General features: G+C 37.6%; 1 protein-coding gene across 1 annotated transcript; it reads left to right on the top strand.

The window, feature by feature from the left end:
* Positions 1-3,719: 3,719 nt before the first annotated feature.
* LOC148861618 (putative chromatin-remodeling complex ATPase chain) lies at positions 3,720-21,648 on the top strand. The gene is made up of 25 exons (XM_088981930.1): positions 3,720-4,218; positions 4,730-4,861; positions 4,956-5,062; positions 6,143-6,255; positions 8,993-9,090; positions 14,832-15,011; positions 15,110-15,331; positions 16,891-17,025; positions 17,121-17,403; positions 17,487-17,560; positions 17,769-17,989; positions 18,076-18,163; positions 18,255-18,348; positions 18,442-18,630; positions 18,712-18,743; positions 18,876-18,952; positions 19,057-19,146; positions 19,226-19,295; positions 19,397-19,454; positions 19,569-19,627; positions 19,780-19,945; positions 20,169-20,347; positions 20,481-20,696; positions 20,839-20,943; positions 21,218-21,648. Exons 1-25 carry the CDS (start codon positions 3,973-3,975, stop codon positions 21,233-21,235), a joined length of 3,252 nt encoding a protein of 1,083 aa, XP_088838056.1. The 5' UTR covers positions 3,720-3,972; the 3' UTR covers positions 21,236-21,648.
* The last annotated feature ends 195 nt before the right edge of the window (positions 21,649-21,843 follow it).

Below are 21,843 nucleotides of genomic sequence, written 5' to 3'. Positions count from 1 at the left end.
ACTGAATTGACATGTGAATTAGGATAAAAAAAGAACTTCACCCCATACCAATGGAGGACCATTGATGAGGAGGTTGGGAAGTTCCTAAATTCCGATTTCATTTAAGAGTTTAAGTACTTGGATTGTATAGCCAACATGGTACTCGTAAAAAAAGGTGAACGGGAAGTGGTGACTATGCGTTGATTACACTGGCTTAAACAAAGTATGCTCGAAGGATAACTTCCCACACCTGCGGATAGATCGATTAGTAGACTCCACATCGATATTCAAGCTGCTAAGCTTCATGGATGCCATTTTTGGACTATAACCAAATCCAGACAAACCCTTTACACCAATAAAAAACCAATTTTATCACCAAGGCTAGGTTGTACTATTATAGAGTCATGCCCTTCGGCTTTAAGAATGTTGGGGTGACATACCAACGTCTTATAAATTTTAATTAGAAAAAATATTGAAGTTTATGTGGATGACATGGTATCTAAGAGTAAGACTTAGAGGTGATCATTTCAGCCCGGATTGGCCCCGCCCCTTGGGCGTGGGTTTTGTGTTTAGGCCCGACCCGAGCCCGGGCTCACATCAGGGCCGCAAATTTTAGGGTCGGGCTTGGGCTTAATATTTCAAGCCCGGCCCGGCCCAGCCCACATATATTTAAACTTACACATTTTGTTTATAATGTATAGTTGTATACATGTTATTTTACATTATATTATATATTTTATATATAAATATTATAACATGTCATGTATAATTTATATTATATGTAATATTTTATATTACATAATGTATAAAATAAGTTTATATGCATGTTCAGCCCAACTCGCATATATTTAAACTTACACATTTTGTGTATAATGTATAGTTGTATACATATGTATATATGTTATTTTACATTTTATTATATATTACATATATAAATATTATAACATGACATGTATAATTTATATTATATGTAATATTTTATATTATATAATATATAAAATAAGTTTATCTGCATGTTCAGCCCGGCTCACATATATTTAAACTTACACATTTTGTGTATAATGTATAGTTGTATACATGTTATTTTACATTATATTATATATAAATATTATAACGTGACATGTATAATTTATATCATATGTAATATTTTATATTATATAATGTATAAAATAACTTTATATGCATGTTATGTCATTTAATGTATAGATATGCAATGTTTTATATAGGAGTGACATTGACCTGAAATCAGGTCCAAGCTCGTACAGACTTAGGCTAGGGATCATGTTTTAGGCTTGGAACCTCAGGCCGGGTTAGGCTCGGGCCTAAACTATAGTCCTTATCATAAGTGCAAAGTCCGGCCCGACCATGATCACCCCTAGTAAGACTTCTAGCTCATGTATAGCTGACCTAACCAAAGTGTATAAGGTATTGTGAAAATACCAACTGAAGCTCAAGTCGAACAAGTGCGTGTTCAACATTACGTTAGGATATTTTCTTGGTTACATGTTAACTCCACGTGGCATTGAAGTCAATTTCGAGAAGATCTAGACAATCATGGATATGCAACCATCGAGGTCAATCAAGGAAGTTCAGATACTCACCAGCTGAGTTGCAACACTTAACAGCTTCATGTCCATGTTGGTGGGAAGATGTCTACCCTTTTTTCTAAGCAAGCAAGAAGGCAAAGAACTTACAGTGGATTGAGTAATGGTAGTATGTGTTTGATGAACTAGAAGAATACCTTAGCTCGCCTCTATTATTCATAATACTCAAGCCCGGAGATGGACTCCCTTTGTATTTATCTGCCATTGACGAAGTTGTTAGTTTGGACTGATCTAAACTGTAGAAAAATGTAGTGATTTGTTTACTACATAAGCAAAACCTTGCATGCATATAAAACCAGATTGAGAAGCTCGCCTTCACATTAATAATATATGTTTGGAAGCTATAACAATACTTCTAAGCCTATACAATCGTCAATTTGTTGTGCTCATTGACTAGCTACTGCATTAAGTTATGCAAGAACTTGAAGTGTTGGGGAGACTCTCCGAATGGGCTATCAAACTCAACAAATTTGACATTCGATTCGAACCACGACTAGCTATCAAGTCTCAAGTCTTAGTTGACTTCACCACTAAAACGTTTAACCCGATGACATTGGAACTGGACGAAGCACCAATTAAGTTGGAGGCATCCACTAGCGTGGAATCTTCATCCAATGCAGAATAATAACCTTGGATTCCCCATGTAAACGTCTCGTCCAACCAGAAAGGTAGTGGAAACGGATTGATCTTGCTAGGTCCTGGCGAAGTGAAGCTTGAGTATGAAGCGTTGGTAACCAAGTTGTCCCTAGATAAGGAGTTTAGCATGAAAAAACATCGAGGTTTATAATGACTCCCAGCTCGTTGTCAACCAAGTCAACAAATGGTACGAAGCTCGGGGAACCAACGATGATCAAGTATTTGGCAAAGGTAAGGGATCTCTCACAGTAATTCAACTTGTCCACCATCTAGCAAATCCTGAGTTCAATAACACACTTTTGTGGACAACATTCGGAGAACGGTTCACATTGAAGACCTGTCGCACCCTAATGTAGATAAAGTTGGCGGAGGTCAAAGTAACACTGATATAGACGATAGAGCCAAGGTAGATCAATCCCACCATGAAGTATTTGTGCCATGGAAACCCACTGATCGAGGTGAAGCCCGAAAGATTGAGTGCAGATCTGTCCGTCACTACATCATCATCGACAATCAAATGTATCGAAAGTGGTTTACTATACCCTACATTTGATGTCTTTGAGACCTACCAAGGCAGAGTACTTGCTTAGAGAGATCTCCAAAGGAATATGCGGTGAATACTTGGGGAGTAGGTCACTGATTCAAAAAGCACTTCAACAAGGCTACTATCCCACTATATAGGAAGGCATGGTCTAATTGGTCCAAGGTGTGATTGATGCCAATGCCACACCAATGTACCCCATAAGCCTGCCATCGACTTATAGTACCTTAACAGCCCGTAGCCATTCACTCAATGGGGAATTGACATCAATGGTATTTTCATACCAACAAATGGTCAAAGGAGGTTTTCAATTGTGACTGTCAACTACTTCACTAAGTAAGTGGAAGCTGAACCGCTTGCAACCATCACTATTCGAGACATTTAAAATTTTATTCTAGAAGTGCATCATCTACAGTTTGGACTACTATAAGCACTCATATTGGACAACCACAAACAATTTCATAGACATCAAATTTCAAGACTGGTGCATTAAGTTGGGGATCTAACAAAATTCCACTTCCACTTCGATTGATTATTCTCAACCCAATAGACAAACTGAATTGACCAACCAAACAATCGTTCGCATTATTAAAATTTAGACTAATTATTAATTAATTTTTAATTGTTTATAAAGAGTGGGTATAATTATTTTAATAATTAGTCATTCAGTTTTTCATTAAATGAGTATACTTGCATCATTTCTTCATTAAAACCTAGACTGATTATTAAAACTTATACTAAAGACTAATAGTTAATTACATTAATTATTAAAATCGAACAAAAAATAGAATCAAACCAAACTGAATTCGATTATGATTGGTTTGGCTCAAAACTCTAATTTGATTCGATTAAATTGAGAGAAATGCTCAAAGCCTCAAAACCGAATAATCGGTTAGGTCTTCGGTTCGAACTGAACCGAACCGAACTGTACACCCCTAAGCAGAACAATGGTTACTGGTTAGGTACCAGGGCGGGAAATTATCGTCGTCGCCGAATAATTGGCGGGAAATTTCGCCTGGCAACGCCCAAGAAAACCATATTTCTCTCAAACACATATAAACATTACCCCTCCATGTTCAATATATTTACATTTGCTTGACCAAAAGTAGTTTTAGGTACTCCTCTTCCTTCCGGTACCCATTCTTCTCTGTTTTCCATTTCGACTCCTTCGCCGCCTGAGTCCGATCCACAAAACCCTTGATCCGAGAATCGATGGCGAAGATCTCCAATTCCGAGGCCTCCTCCGACGAAGCCCCGTCGAATGTCTCAGTCTCTTCGGAGGAAGAGCAGAAGGACGAAGAGATCAACGTAGAGGACGAGGAAGAGCTCGAGGTCGTCGGGAGGACGACTGGCTCTGACGACGACGAAGCAGGGGGGGACAATTCAGAGACCGAAGATGAGGTCGGAGGTGATGCGAAGAGCGAAGAGGACGAGGATGAGGAGGATGAGGATGATGAGGTAAGGTTGCGAATTTGGATGTGTTGTTTGGATTTGCAGCCTCTTTTTTGTTGTCTTGACAAGTCAAATATTATGGTATGTGTTATGGTCTATATCATTTTTCTCCTTTATACGGTATCAGGGGGCTGTGTGTCTAGGGTTTGGGTCGTTGCATTGGTGAAGGGGGATTTTCTCCTTGTCTTTCCTCACCCCATTTGATGGGTTTCGTTGCTTAGCATGCCTTTTTTTTGATATTTGTTTTAAGGGACTGTTATCTTTTCCCTCTTTTACTTGCTTATTATCTGTGTTACCAACTGCTTAGTATGTTCGATGTATTATTTAATATTGTTCCAGTGCATTTCTGCAAATTTCATCTCTGTTTCGTGCATTGCATTAAAAAAGTAGCTCAGGCTTGTTGGGTCCTGCCTGTTAGATTCATTTATGTTTTTAAGCTACTAATTGGTTGTTTGTGTTTGCGCCTTATGAAGTATTTTCTTTTGCCAATTATATCGTTTTTATTGTATTGCCACAGGCTGGAAACACTTCGGCTAGTGCTGAAGTTGGACAGCGTGAAAGGGCCAGGTTGAGAGAACTGCAAAGGCTGAAGAAGGAAAAAGTCCAGGAAATATTGGATGCTCAAAATGCTGCTATTGATGCGGACATGGTTTGTAATTCACCGGATAATAAACACATTGCTGCTTTTTGTTTGGTCCTTTTACTAGATAGGTATAAAAAATTATGGATGTTTTTTTGACCAGAACAACAAAGGAAAAGGCCGTTTGAAGTATTTACTACAGCAGACAGAGATATTTGCACATTTTGCCAAAGGAAATCAATCTGCATCTCAAAAGAAACCGAGGGGAAGGTATGGTTCTTGTAAAGCTTATGACATTATTGTTGGTAGGAAGTAGAAACAAACCGAGGTTATCAATAACAGTTGTGCAAGGAAGTTCTGGTGCTTAGACATGTAATTCAATTATATTATGGCACTGTGATTGGTGAAGAAGCATAAATGCTTTAACTTACAGTCTTACTTAACCTATAACATGGAAGGAAAAAAGAGAAAATATAAAAGATGGAAGAATAAACTAACAATGAGTCAAATTACCAGAACATTTGATCAACCAAAGAATCAGTAAATCCTAAAATACTTAAAATAAGAAAACCAACAAAGTTACAGTTGACAAGGCAATATAACTGTATTTCGAATGTTGTGTGACAAAAAAGAAAATTTCAAAAACAAAAATAAAGAAACTTTATTTAAAAAAGAAAAAAAAAAGGTTAGAACTTGGAACAGAGCAATGAAACACAAATTTAATAGAGTACTTCACAAAATGCCAAAAGTTAGATCTGTACTAAGTCCTCAGTGACTGGAAAATGGAGTATAACACCCTAACTTGAAATAACTATAAATGGAAAGTGCAAGTTAGAGATAGATGTTTTGAATTACACCACAAAATAACTTAACAAAATGATAGATTGTTGTCTTGCAGGATGAGGTAGGAATAAGGCAAGCATCAAAACTAATTACCTTGATTTACATTTGAAGCTTGCATATATAAACACATTATTGGCTTCTATGAATTATTATTATTACTTTTTTTTTTGTAGTTGCATCATAAACAGTTTCCCTCTTTTAATGGGTTGATTTAATGGCTTGATTTTTGACTGAAGAAAAAAAGGACTACATTGCTGAGGAACAAACAAAATCATCAAGCAAAATATTTTAGGCAAGATTACCATCATTTTTTTGTAGGCTAGATTTTATCAAGTAATCAAATGAGTTTATAAGTGTTAGGCAATATGCCTATTTTATAGTATATCTTTACTATTTGTCTCAGCAAAGCTGTTTAAAAGGATAAAAGTACAGTGGTGGCATTTTATATTACAAACATGTTTTATTTTAAATTTTGATTTTTTTTTGCTTTTTCATTGGATTTATCAGGGGTCGCCATGCATCCAAGGTAACGGAAGAAGAAGAAGACGAAGAATGTCTTAAGGAGGAAGAGGATGCTTTTTCTGGTGCTGGAAATACACGATTGGTGACACAACCTTCATGTAAGTTGTTACCTATCTTTTGCAAGAATGGCATGCATTTGATAGATTTGTAATGCCATGACCTTATGCTGTACTATTGTAAGTGGGACTTTAGGATGACTAGATTCCATTGATCTTATGGATTTCAGAATGTTGTCCCTTGAGCGTCAAGAGGCAATGATGATTAATTGCAGCGGTCCTCCATGGTTGCATCCCTTTCTTATTGTGTTAACTTGGTTGTCCCCATTTTTTGTATCACCAAAGATTTAAATAGATGGGGAAAGAGAAATGGCCTGCATATTGCAATGTGCCAATCAGCTGGTTGGTAAGGTCTCTTGTTGGTCATAGCGGAGACTTGGGGTCGAATCTCACCTGCACCTAGGTTGGGGGATGGGGCCGATGGGCTACCCCCTGTTGTATAGCCCTTCAGACGATATAAAAAAAAAAAAGAAATGCCCTGCATATTGTCCTGTCTTCTATCATCTACTTTTGTCCCAATTCAGTTCATTTTGTGGATTCTTCTGTTTCTAATTTAGATTCTTGTGGTCTTATTTAACTAACTAGTTGCTGGAAATCATAATCAGCGACCAGTTTACTAATATTTTTACGTCCTCGACTAAGTAAGATGTCAAACTGTTGAATATTATGGCTGTACTTGGAGAATATGGTTTATTTCACTTTTTTCAAGTGTTGTGGTATTTCACAGAATCTAATTTGAGTAGGACAGTTAAGTCCTGCAGTTTTTTTTGAATGTAAAGTATGTTTCCTCACCTTTTATTATCCTGCATCTAGAGTTTATTTTACTTTTGGCATCCAAGTGAGATCAGGGGAAATTTTGAAGTGTTGTGCTTCTGATCTTTTACTTTTTTTTGATAATTGAAATACTTTTATTAATCAGCAATAGACAAGCTTCTGATCTTTTACTTGCCAATAAAAAAGTTGTACTATGCACCATTTTCAGGTGTTTCTTTTAGTTTTAGTTGCATTCTGGAGCATGAGCTTAAGGTTCTGTTTGGTTGCTAAAAAAGTACAAGTGTAAGAAACTTCATTTTTTTCTCCTCTTAAACATAATTTCTCAGCAAGGAAACAAAAATGTTTGATTCATTAGCTGTTAGTGAAACCCTACCACCCATTTTGCACCTTTTACTTGCACTCCAGTTAGATTTGTACAGAAAAATATAAGTGCAAGAAGCTTCAATTTTTTCTCCTCTTAAACATAATTTCTCAGCAAGGAAGCAAAAATGTTTGATTCATTAGCTGTTAGTGAAACCCTACCACCCATTTTGCACCTTTTACTTGCATTCCAGTTAGATTTGTACAGAAAACTTAACCACAACTTGGTGGATGATTTTTTGAAATCTAGAAAATCCTGTAGCTTGCCACATACTTTTTCTTAGAACAACTAAATTCCTGTTCCAGATTTCAATCAGAAAACTTCAGAAATCCTCCCACTCTCCCTTAGTGATTTAAAAGGTGTCTAGATACACAGGCGAGGTGCACTTTAAGGTATGTGCCTTGCTTAGGTCCTAGGCAAAGCCCTTTCAAAAGACACGATGTGCCTTGCGCCTCAGCCCAGGTGTGTGCCTTTTTAAAATTTTATGTTTTTTTGCTTTTTTTTTTTTTTGAATCTAGTGGTTGGGTTGTGGGCTTTGCCCAAAGTCCCCCTGGACCCTGACCACACCACAAGAGTGGAGTAAAACCCCTATTTGCTAATGTTGTTCATTCATTCATTTCAATAAAATATTTTCTTAAAAGGAAATTAAAGTTATAAAATCATTATTTCTTATGTGGGAATTAAGAATTTAAGACCCTAACATTGAATTGTTTGGGCTTGCCTTGAGGGGTGTGGTACAAAGGTGGCTTGTAGAATTGGGAATGCATTATGTTTTACATCACTTTATTTTTTTGGATCAATAATAGAAACTTGTTTTACATCACTTTATCTACTTGAAGTAATGCAATTGAGGTAAAAAAGAGATTGTGGGTTTTACATGCTTCAAAATGCTTTATATGTTTGATTTTATTTTTAAATTTTCATTTGAATACATTTTACATGTTATGTTTATGTATTTTAATTTTAGATAATAGGTTTTTTAAAACATTTATTTTAAAATTGAAGTTTATATTTTTTTATTAATGTTAAGTTTAATGTTTTTTGAATTTTTTTTTTGCATTTTTGACATTTTTTTTGAATTTTCTAACATTTTTTTTGATTTTTTATTTTTGCACCTTGCTTCAAAAAAAGCGTGTGCCTCACCTTGGGCACAAATTGCCCCTTGTGCTTTTTTTTGTGCCTTGCACTTTTACCTTTTAAAACACTGCTCTCCCTCACTTCCTGGGCAATGTGGTGACTTTGCTTGAAATATGAGGAACAAGGGAAGGCATCCACTGGGTTATGTGCACATGTGAGAAAAATAGTGATTTTGCTTTCAATGAATGGGAAATTTTGGCATGTATTGCTCCAGAATTGGTGATGAACCTTACCATAAGGTCCACAAGGGTTCATTGATCTTCCTTGAAGCTGCACCAAATTAATTCATGGTTATTTTAAAGATTAGATTCTGTAGTATTGGACAATCCATGGAGCCTTATACTCTCACAAATGTGAGGTCTTCCACAAAATATAATATGTATGTGTATATCTTAGTAAGCCACCATGGAGGTATATTTATCCATCATTTGTTGTTTTTCCATGAGCTGTGCCAACTGCTATTGTTTTAGTGTTAGTCTACTTTATGTTTAATTTTATCCTGTGTAGGCATTCAAGGGAAGTTGAGGGATTACCAGCTGGCTGGATTAAACTGGCTGATACGGCTCTATGAGAATGGCATAAATGGAATCCTTGCAGATGAGATGGTATGCAGATGTAATTTAGTCTTGCCATTTTAGATTTCCTTGTCATCCTCTTCTCTTGTGTTTATTTTTGGTACCAAGACCAAAAGCTGTTCATGTTTTAGTTGATATAATCATGATTCAAAGTATCAATACTCTTGATACTCAAAATTTGTGTATTGAGAGTTTCAACTTGATGGGAAGTCACTTTTTTAATTTTTTTTTTGATTTTACCTCTTGACAGGTAATCCTAAGTACTATTATTTTCTGTATTGATAACCCTTGATATTTGTAAAATCCCTATTCAATTCTAGGTTAAAGTAGAGAAGAAGAAGAAGAGAAGAAGAAGGAGAAGGGTTCGACCAGATTAGAAAAAATCAGTCCACCTCTAGCTGACCCATTGTATTTATCTCCAATAACTTAGTTACAAGAAAGACCATATTGTCCCTCATAAGTGATGTGACACATAACTTAAACTTAAATAAAATAGACCTTTCGCTCTCAAATAGATAAACCCAAATGACCAAAATACCCCTGATTTGTGTATTCTAACACTCCCCCTTAAGCTGGAGAGTATATGTCATATAGTCCCAGCTTGTCACAAATATAATCTACTCTGCCCCGAGACAATCCCTTTATAAAGAGATCTGCCCACTGATTTCTTGAGCTCACATGAAACGTGGTTATCACTTTCTCTCTCACAAAGTGACAATGTGAACAGCAGTTTGGTTATCACAGTATAGTCTCATGGGTTTGTCAACCGAGAACCCCATCTCTTGTAGCAAGTTCTTCAACCATACTAGTTCACATGTGGTATGAGCCATAGTTTTGTACTCAGCTTTTGCACTACTCCTTGCCACCATTGTTTGTTTCTTGCTCTTCCAAGTTACAAGATTGCCACCAAGGAAGGTACAATACCCTATAGTTGATCTCCTGTTTGATATAGAAGCAGCCCAATCAGCATCTGTATACCCTACTATTTCAAGAGTCCCTCCACTTTGGTATAGCAAACCACGACTTGGAGCACCCTTCAAGTACCTAACAATCCTTAGAACTGCTTCCCAATGAGGAATCCGAGGATGTTGCATAAACTTACTCACCATACTCACAGCAAATAATATATCTGGTCGGGTAATAGTCAGATAATTCAACTTTTCCACCAACCTCCTGTATCTTCCAGGATCATCAAACTCTTCACCTGCATCAACACTCAACTTGACATTAAGTTCCATAGGAGTCTCTGCTGGTTTAGCACCTAACAGTCCTGTTTCTTCAAGTAGGTCAAGAACTTATTTTCTTTGACATAAGTTAATTCCATGCCTTCACCTTGCAATTTCTATTCCCAGGAAATATTTCAGCTTACCCAAATCTTTCGTATTGAAGTGGTCCTGTAGGAATTTCTTCAGCTTGTCAATCCTGTTACTGCCACTCTCAGTTATGACAATATCATCCACATACACCACTAGCAAGATTTTCCCATCTTTTGAGTCATGGCTGAACACATAATGGTCTACCTGACACTGTTTCATCCCAAATTCTTTCACTACTTCACTAAACCTGCCAAACCATGCGCGTGGAGATTGTTTTAGTCCATAAATTGCCTTTTTGAGTCTACAAATCTTACCATCTTCCCCCTGAGCAATAAACCTTGGCGGTTGCTCCATATACACTTTCTCAATGAGATCACCATGCAGGAAAACATTTTTGATGTCCAGTTGCACAAGAGGCCAATCATACATAGCAGCTAATGAAATCAACACCCGAATTGAGTTGATTTTAGCCACAGGAGAAAATGTCTTCATATAGTCCACACCATACAGCTAAGAATAGCCCTTGGCCACTAACCTGGCCTTCAATCGCTCCACATTGCCATTTGGAAGATACTTCACTGTGTAGCCCCACTTACACCCAACAACATGCTTACCAGGAGGAAGAACAGTGACTTCATTGTGTTGTACAAGTGCGTTTACCTTTCCGCAGGGCAATAGGAAGATCAAGGTCTAAGGGAGAAGAAGCAATGACATGATCTGTTGACGAGGGCTGAATTGGAGGAGGGGCCGGTGCTCTTCTGTGAGTATACACTTGTTTGATTGGTGGCCTCTCAGTAGTAACTGGCATGGGAGGTGAATCTGCAACTGGAATGGAAACCATGGGAAGGGGATCCGCAATAGGGACGAGAAGAGGAACTACGGAGGAAGGAGAAGAAACCACAGTATCCGAGAAAAAAGGAACTGATTCAAAGAAGGTGACATCGAAACATACAAATGACTTATGGAAGTTAGGGTTATAGCACTTATACCCTTTCTAAGTCCTTGAGTAGTCAAGGAAGATACACTTAGTAGCTCGTGTATCTAACTTGTCTAAACCAAGCCCCAAGTTTTGAACAAAACAAACACATCCAAAGACTCTTGGGGTGAGAGGAAGCGAAGATAAGGTGGGAAACAACACCGATAAGGGGGATTGACTTCCAAGGATGGACATGGGCATCCGGTTGATGAGAAAACAAGATGTGAGGATAGCATCACTCCAAAAATGCTTTGGGTCATTCATATTAAGCATCAAAGACCGAGCAGTTTGAAGGAGATATCGATTTTTCCGTTCAGCTACACCGTTCTGTTGTGGGGTGTAGGCACAAGAAGTTTGATGAATTATCTCATGGTGCTCTAAGTATTGCTGAAATGGTATTGAGGTGTACTCTTTGGCATTATCGGAGCGGAGAATTTTAAATGAACACCAAATTGGGTATGCATTTCAGCATAAAATTTTTGAAAAATAGAAAACAATTCACTGCGATCTTTCATAAGATAAATCCATGTCATCCTTGAAAAGTCATCAACAAAAATTACAAAATACTTATAGCCATTGTATGACATCATTTTGATTGGACCCCAAACATCAGAATGAACTAAAAAAAAAGGACTCGAGACACAACTATAAACTCTTGGACTAAAAGAGACTCTATGATGTTTCCCAAGTTGACATGACTCACAATCCAAAGATGAAAGATGACTCAAGGAAGGAACCAACAACTTCAGAGCCTTGAGAGAAGGATGACCAAGTTTGCAGTGCCATTGAAGAGGAGTAAGAGACGAATGAAAAGCTACTGGAAGGCCACCACCATCAAGGTAATACAATCCACCTGCCTCATGCCCTCCACCAATCTTTATCCCCATCTTGAGATTCTGAAACACACAAGAAGAGGGATAAAAGGTTATGGAACAATTAAGTGACGTGGTTAATCTACTAATGGACATAAGGTTAAAGGGGAACTTGGGAACATATAAAACGGATAATAAAGACGAGGAGAGATCAACATCACCAACACCACAGCTGAGAGATGTAGAACCATTAGCAAGAGTAACTGTTTGAGATGTGGAGGCCCGAGAAAGAGAGGAAAATACATTAGGAGTCCCAGACATATGGTTTGATGCTCTGGAGTCAATGATCCGGTGTGAAGGCTTGGAAGCCAAGCAAGCCATACCTGAATGGGCAAGGGTAGCTGTGTTCTGCTGAGATGTCTGAAGGAACTGCTCATATACTGCACGGGGTACACTCACCATCTCCTTCCCAGAAGCACCAGTAGATGTGGAGGGAATCAAGTCAGTTTGTTGACTTTTAGTAATTGTACAATTACGCTTAGTCACAGCATGGTTAGCCCAAGTGTTGGGTGGACCATGTTAATCATAGCAGAAATTAACCGTGTGCCCCTCTAATCCACAGTGTGTACATTTCCTAGGGGCATTACTTCTTCCCTTATCACGACCTCCCCCTAAGTCCCGACCTCCACTCCGGCCATCAGCACGGTTAAACATGAGACCACCACGGTTACCTGGAAGTCCACGACCACGACCACCACCTCCCTCTCTAGTCACCACAAAACCATATTTGTTTGAGAGAGAAGAATGCTCTATAGACTCAATAGATGTCCTCCTGAGACGGGCAAAAACTTCTTCAAGTGAGGGAAGAGCAGACCCCCCTAGTATTTGTGCTCGGACAGGCTCATATTCAGCCTTCAAACCCACCAGAAACCTTGTCACATCAAGTTGCTCACGTTGTTGTTGCTGAATCTGAACATCCTGTGTTAGAGGATGATACACATTGAGCTCATTTTGGATATTCCTCAGACTTGCATAGTATTCCTCCAAGCTTTGATTGCGTTGCTTCAAATTAAAGTACTCTTGCTACAACTGATACATCCTAGTTGTGTTGTCTTGTCCGAAGTACAGTTTCTTAGCATGATCCCAGATTTCTTTAGCTGTATTTAGGAACATAAAGTTCACGCTAATTTTTGGTTCCATGCTATTCCACAACCATGTCATTATTTGTGCATCTTCCTGTTCCCAATCACTAAACCCCAGAGAATCAGAGGAGGGTTTCTCCTCTCTCACATGTTTTACTTTTTTCCTTGGCCTTTAAAAACACCTCCACAGATTTTTCCCACGGCACATAATTCTCACCATTCAACTTAATAGATGTCATTTGAACATTTAGGTAATCTGGAGAAATCATAACGCCTGTTTTATTGTCATTCCCATCTTCAATCGATGCCATCTTAACTAATTCACCTTCAAATATTCAACACAACCTCACGCACTTCCACAAAACTTATCTCACTCTCAGCACCACCAACTTCTTCAAATACACATTGCACATCAAATACAAAAGCTGAAATCACTCGGTCATTAAATCAAACACCTGTACTGCACACTGCAGAACCATTCACACACCAAATACATGGGCTAAAGTCACTCAGCCATTAAACCAAACACATAAATCAGTATAAAACCACCACACGACACAAGGTTTCACTTTCAACTATTCAGAATCATCCACACACCATTCAACACAATACAACCACCACCACACCACTGCTGTTGTGAGCTTCAGCAGTCGAAAAACTCTACTTTCAGCACACATATGAGGTAAAAACAGAGAAGAACAAGGCTGATATGCATTCTAATCACTTCAAACCTCCACAAAAAAATATTTTGAACCAAAACACAGCACTTACAACCCACTATTTGGGTAAAAAACAGAACTGCTCATACCTGTCCACAAACAACCATCTTCGTATCACAGAATAGAGGGCATCTAGTACACAACCTCAACGACCACCACCACAGTAACTTGAGGCATACTCACCTCCAAAACCACAAAACAACCACTCCTTTTTGGCCTCTTGTCGAGTTTCCACTCAGGCTAGAAGAAAATCGAAGAAAGCTGAAATGGTTGGTGGCGAACCCAGGAAGAAGAAAAATAGTGAGGAAAGAAGAAAAAAAAGGGAAAAGAGAACTATGTTTTATTGCTCCGATACCATGTAAAATCCCTATTCGATTCTAGGTTAAAGTAGAGAAGAAGAAGAAGAGAAGGAGGAGAAGAAGGGTTCGGCCAGATTAGGAAAAAATCAGTCCACCTCTAGCCGACCCACTTGCATTTATCTCCAATAACATAGTTACAAGAAAGACCATATTGTCCCTCATAAGTGATGGGACACATAACTTAAACTTAAAGAAAATAGATCTTTCACTCTCAAATAGATAAACCCAAATGACCAAAATACCCCTGATTTGTGTATTCTAACAATATTATATGATACACTGGTACCTTGGATATAATCCATCAAATTTTCTAAATGGAATTGGTCTCTCTGGTCTGTTTGAAATCATGAGTGCTGATGTCATATGATCGTTTGATATAATACCATGATTTTCTTGTACAGCCTTTAACCAGTTTATATGGATTAATTTGGAGTAGCTTTGACCTAGGGTCTTGGAAAAACACTGCAAACAATCTCTCTACTGGGTTATTTGCATGAGTTTAGAGGAATCACTGGTCCTCATATGGTTGTTTCACCAAAATCTACTCTTGGCAACTGGATGAAGGAGATTCGGCGCTTTTGTCCAGTTCTTCGTGCAGTAAAATTTCTAGGAAATCCAGATGAAAGAGTAAGCAAATACACCTTTTGGATATTCTCTTCTTTCTTTGTTGCTTTACTTTTTAAAACCATAATGTTAATGGCTTACTCTGGTTTCTGATTACACAGAAGCATATACGTGAGAACCTATTGATTGCTGGCAAGTTTGATGTTTGTGTTACAAGTTTTGAAATGGCCATCAAAGAAAAAAGTACTTTACGTCGCTTTAGCTGGCGCTATGTTATTATCGATGAGGCTCATCGAATCAAGAATGAGAATTCACTTCTCTCAAAAACAATGAGACTCTATAACACAAATTACCGTCTTCTAATCACGGGGACACCACTTCAGGTAGCCAATTATTTATGGATGCATGTATATCTTTAGTGTATTGTATGCATACATTTTGTGCAGTATGTGCTGGATGGTAGTTTCTCTTATTATCTGCCTTTTGTATTTGACATGAGCATGATTTTGTAACTTAGTCAAGGAAAGTAGGAGTCTAAATTGGATATACAATTGAGTAATTGGTCATGATTCTAACATGTTACTATATTGCAAACATTTGGCAGAGTTGGTCTGCCTGCTAGCTGGATGGCTGTGATGACCATTTCTAACTTTTTCAATGCTACCTCTATTGACCATTATATCTATTGCATGGCTAAATTAGGTTTAGTTCATAGTTCATTTTGGCGTAGCCTGTGTTGCCTACTGCTGCATGGAATCTCCTTAGTGGATGAAATCTGTGTTGGATTGCATTGGGTTCTGATGATACAGTAGGAATGGTTCATTCATGGCTGGTGAATCCAAAACATTTTAGAGGAAGGAAATATAGTTCTTTTTTCTGGTCTTGGAAATCTTTTTGTAAACATTCGGGGTCTGATGATACAGTTGATACTTTTGTAGTTTGTATATTCCCAATGTACGGCCCTAGTTGTACATGGGCTATTCTGTTTCTCTTATTGATTGATACGATATGCTGGAATTTGGATTTCCTCCTCAGCACTTGCAGCCGTGCATTGGGAACATCTCCCCATGAATGAAAGCATACAAGCAGGGGAAATATTCCCAATTGTGTGGCTGCAATGTGCTGTGAGATGGGTGAGGAGGATTCTGTGAGGGAGAAATCTGAACTTGCCTTTTAAAAAATTTACTTGCTTATTTTTGAAATAAATAAATAGCTACTATACACAATAAACATCATTTTTTTTCCAAAAACTGTTATCATGTAACTGAGGTTCATCATCATCATCATCATCATCTCGGCCTTGTCCCAACTATATGGGGTTTGGCTACACGAATCTGTTATCAAGTAACAAAGGTTCTAGATCTTTAATTTTTATTTTTATAGTTTTATAAATAAAGGATGCTAGAATTTGAAAAAATATGGACTATTTTAGTAGTTTATACTTTCTTATAGATGCGGCTATGAGCCCTTGTTTTTGCTTCTTGCCAAGTCAGACTTCTGGACACATTAGGTTATGATTCTTGTATCTGTGTCAATGCGATACTGGCCCGGAGGGTGGTTGGTTTTTTAAATAGGTACATGCTACATACCTTCCAAGAATATGGAAGAAAATGGGGTAAACACATTCATGTGGATGCTTGGTGCTTGTTTTTATGTCTAAAATCATTAATTTTCACATTGGAGCTCATTTTAAGGATAAAAATACAATGAAAGTTTCTATATGGCAGATTTGGATTTTATATGTGGCTAACTACATTTTAATGTATTAAGGATCTCTTCTTGATTATCTTTTTCATCTATCTTGATTGTCTTGTATCACTGCATTGAATCCTTGTCATCACATTTTAGGGTAGTGCCTTTATTGAGCTTGATGATGGTTGGGCATCTATTGCAAAATGTTCCTGTACGGTATTAATATCTATACAATCTTGCTTATCTGCAGAACAATCTCCATGAGCTTTGGTCTCTTCTTAACTTTTTGCTCCCGGAGATATTTAGTTCTTCTGAAACCTTTGATGAGTGGTTCCAAATATCTGGTGAAAATGACCAGCAGGAGGTTGTTCAACAGCTTCACAAGGTACAATTTTAGCTGTCATATTTGAACTTTCATTTATTTGCCTTTCCTTTATTTGGTATGATGACTATGATAAATGATAATTGTGCATCTTGAAGGTCCTCCGTCCATTTCTCCTCCGAAGGTTGAAGTCAGACGTTGAGAAAGGCTTGCCCCCAAAGAAGGAAACAATACTTAAAGTAGGGATGTCCCAATTGCAGAAGCAGTTCTATCGGGCTTTATTGCAAAAAGACTTAGAGGTTGTTAATGCTGGTGGAGAGCGTAAGCGTCTTCTGAATATAGCAATGCAATTGCGTAAATGTTGTAATCACCCATACCTTTTCCAAGGTGCAGAACCTGGCCCACCTTACACCACAGGAGAACATCTTATCACAAATGCAGGTAATCTTTCCTTCTATAATTCTTTCATAAGTTCCTTGACTCTATTAAATACTCAACAGTAATAATCATTTCCCATCTTGCAGGTAAAATGGTTCTTTTGGACAAGTTGTTATCAAAGCTAAAAGAACGTGACTCAAGGGTTCTAATATTTTCACAGGTCTATATTGCTTACAGGTCTATTAGAAATGATGTGATTTCACCAAATTGTTTGCAATTCATAAAGAAATAGTTGTCATTGGGATCATTTATCCTTACAGTTCACAGCGTTATCATCAATTCTCCACTTTCTCCTTGTAAGCACTGCTGCACTGGGAATCTTCTTTACTAATTTTGTGGGTGGGTGCTTCTTGTTTTTCTTTGTTCAGATGACAAGGCTGCTAGACATTCTGGAAGACTATTTAATGTTCCGGGGGTATCAGTACTGTCGGATTGATGGAAATACTAGTGGAGAAGATCGTGATGCTTCCATAGAGGCCTTCAACCAACCAGGAAGCGAGAAGTTTATCTTCTTATTGTCAACCAGAGCAGGTGGCCTTGGTATTAATCTTGCCACTGCAGATGTGGTCATTCTATATGACAGTGATTGGTAAGCCATTGTTTCGGTGTGCTTGTGGTTTATTCAATAATGGTTCTAAACATGCAGTGGTAATCTTTCTAATATTCTTAATCCAGGAACCCACAAGTGGATTTGCAAGCACAGGACCGTGCCCATAGGATTGGTCAAAAGAAAGAGGTTCAAGTGTTTCGCTTCTGCACAGAGGTTTGTGTTGATTTTGTGGCCTATGGGGATTTCACTTCTGTATTTAAAATATCAGTAATGTTTTATATTTTTCCTATGCATGATAATTCAGTACACCATAGAGGAGAAAGTCATTGAGAGGGCATATAAAAAGCTTGCACTTGATGCTTTAGTGATTCAACAAGGGCGGTTAGCTGAACAAAAAAGTAAGCAATATTTACTTTATAAGCTTCCTGTTTTATTATTGCAAGTCTGGAAGTCTGAAGTAAATTGATTTTTTATTGTTTATGTTTGTGCAGCTGTTAACAAGGATGAACTATTGCAAATGGTGAGATTTGGCGCTGAAATGGTATTCAGTTCCAAGGATAGCACAATCACAGATGAGGATATTGATAGAATCATAGCTAAAGGAGAGGAGGCAACAGCAGAACTAGATGCCAAGATGAAGAAATTTACAGAAGACGCTATCAAGTTTAAAATGGATGATAGTAAGTTGATTCATAAATAAGAGTTTTCACTTGATCACTGTCTATTTCCTTGCCTAATAATGTTTATCTGGTTTTTTACAGCTGCTGAGCTATATGATTTTGATGATGGCAAGGTGGAACTATTTCTTTGACTACCATTTTTTAGTTACTAAGAGCTGCTCAAATAATAGTTGTATAACAATGTTTTGAGACATACATCATAGTATTACATTACACTAAAATATTCATTTTTCCACATTATGAAGGATGAGAACAAGTTAGACTTCAAGAAGCTTGTTAGTGAAAACTGGATTGAGCCACCAAAGCGAGAGCGTAAGCGCAAGTAAGTTTTTTTTTTGTGGGGGGGGATGTGTTGTAAACTGCATCTGATTTTTCTGTTTGTTATCTTCTCTCTTGTAACTTAAATTTGTCATTCTTCTCTATTAGTTACTCAGAATCTGAGTACTTCAAGCAAGCATTGCGTCAGGGTGGTCCAGCAAAACCAAGAGAACCACGAATTCCTCGTATGCCTCAGTTGTAAGTGTCTTTTGATGTGAGTTCCTGTAGGTGCTTAGATTGCCATTGAGACTCATTTGTATTACCTTTGGGTTATCAGGCATGACTTCCAGTTCTTCAACACACAAAGGCTAAGTGAGCTTTATGAGAAGGAAGTTCGCTATCTCATGGTCAGCAGCATTTTAATTCACCTGTTTTCTCTTTTTGTTCTGGTCTGCAAGTCATGCTTCCATGGTTTGAGGATTTACTTAAGTTTCCATTTGTTTTTCAGCAAACACATCAAAAGAATCAGATGAAGGATACTATTGGTGATGGGGATGAGCCTGAGGGTTTGTACTTTTTTTTGTACATCTCGTTTTATTTTTTAAGTATTCACGTTTCTGTTATTCAATGGTAGATTCTAATATCCAATTGGACCTTTAATATTGCTATTGCCCATTTAGATGTTGGGGAGCCCTTGACTACAGAAGAACAAGAAGAGAAAGAACAGCTTTTAGAACAGGTGAGTGGATCATTATTGTTATAGTGGTTTCTTTAGACCGTAATGTTCTCTCTTCCTGAATAATCCTCCACACCTTTCAATGCCCCAAATAAAAAAAGAAAGAAATGTAAAGATTGAACCTTTTTCTGAACTTGATTGTTGCTGAAATTTAGGGATTTTCAACATGGACTAGGAGAGATTTCAATACTTTTATCCGGGCTTGTGAGAAGTATGGTCGGAATGACATAAAAAGTATTGCTTCTGAGATAGAAGGCAAGACAGAACAGGAAGTTGAAAGATATGCCAAAGTCTTTAAAGAAAGATACAAGGAGCTAAATGGTAATTGGAACTTGCGTACACTTGTTCTTTATTTTGCTTAGTATCATACTAATTGCCAAATATGAAACCTGCATCTGTTAAATTGAATGTAGAATTTCTGCTCAAGGTTTCATCTCTTGCTTTTTTATAGTTATAACAAGTTCTTTTGGCAAGGTGTCTTAAGCCATTATTTTTCTATTTCATTTAAGTTTTTTCACATGCTCCCTTCGTTGCATCTATCCAGATTATGACAGGATTATCAAGAACATTGAAAGAGGGGAGGCAAGAATATCTCGGAAAGATGAGATTATGAAAGCTATTGGGAAGAAGCTAGACCGCTACAAGAATCCATGGTTGGAACTGAAGATTCAGTATGGTCAGAACAAGGGGAAGCTGTATAATGAAGAGTGTGATCGTTTCATGGTGAGGTTTCTGAAAAGTCCCCAAGTTTCAGCCAAGAATATGTACTAACACAGAAATTTCAGTAAAAAGTGCCAAGCTTTTTTGCAATATACTTGTATGCACAACCATTCTTATGTCAGCTGCATGATTTCAGTTATGCATGGTTCACAAGCTTGGGTATGGGAACTGGGATGAGCTGAAAGCAGCTTTCCGCACCTCTCCCCTATTCCGTTTTGATTGGTTTATAAAATCTCGTACTACTCAAGAACTTGTACGGCGCTGTGATACTCTCATTCGGTTGGTAGAGAGGGAAAATCAAGAATTTGATGAGAGGGAGAGACAGGCACGGAAAGATAAAAAGCATGCCAAGGTTAATTCTCATCCTCTCGTTCTAATTCATGTTTGCACCAATTTTCTGTAGCTGTACTTTTTTTTAGCTAATCTAATTTTTCAAAAAATGCATTGATGATGTCTAACTAGGTATGCCTTTTCTTTTCATCTTCTTTATCCAGAACATGACACCATCAAAGCGGGCCATGGCTAGATCGGTGTTTGAGAGTCCAACATCAGCATTAAAGAAAAGGAAGCAGTCAGTGATGGATGACTATCTAGGCTCAGTAAGACAAGAAACCATATTTTGTTTTGAAGAGTTGAATTTTGCCTTAAGATGTCAAAAGAGCAACATTAGCGCCATGGGGCCTCTTAAGTCACAAGAGGACATATTAAAGAATGGTGTTATGGCGGTATTTAAATTTGTTCTGTCGTGATTTTAGGACTCCATGATTGATGGACATGGTCCATGATGTTACCTTTGCTCTTTTAAATGTTTTGCATGGTTACCAAAGCTGGCTTAAGCTGTGGCTTATTTGGTAATGATCTTTATGGTTGCAGGGAAGGAGGAGGAAATGATTTTTTACAGGAACCCTACCTCCATCCAGATTGTTTACAGTATATTTTACATACAGAACATGCAACAAATAGGAATTTACGCAAAAAGCAGTGATGGGAGGTTCACATGAAGAGCCCAGTCCTCATTTTTTGCTTCTTTTTTGTAGATTGTGGTCGCAGCCCAATTTTGTGGCAGGCATGATCCATTCCTTCTATGTAATTAATCTACCCAATTATCTTGCTGCATGCAGCTGGAATCAAGGCCCTTTTTGGCAATGTTCCCACTTGTTTTTGTTCTTTTAGAAATTCCTTTGGTAGAACAAGAATTTTACTTCTTTTCTCCTCAGGAGGCATTTGGTAAATTGTTCTTAGAGAACTGATTTTTATTTTACAAAAAACATAGACAAACGTTTGGATAACAAACTTTTTCTTGACATCAGTTTTACAAATCTATTCCCATTTCAGTCTAAAATTAAACATGTGTCATGTCATAATGATGTGTTTAAAATTGATTGCTGGGGATAGTCTTTCAAGAGATGATTGTTGTGTTTAAAAAATTATATAAATAATGATCGTTGGAGATGGTCTTTCAAGAGGAGATGACCGTTGCAATAGTTATTTTTAAGGTG

The sequence above is a fragment of the Nelumbo lutea genome, chromosome 4 (genome assembly GCF_056320005.1).
Source record: "Nelumbo lutea isolate HS-2025 chromosome 4, American lotus-T2T, whole genome shotgun sequence".
NCBI lineage: Eukaryota > Viridiplantae > Streptophyta > Magnoliopsida > Proteales > Nelumbonaceae > Nelumbo > Nelumbo lutea.
This window is presented reverse-complemented; position numbering and strand designations above follow the sequence as displayed.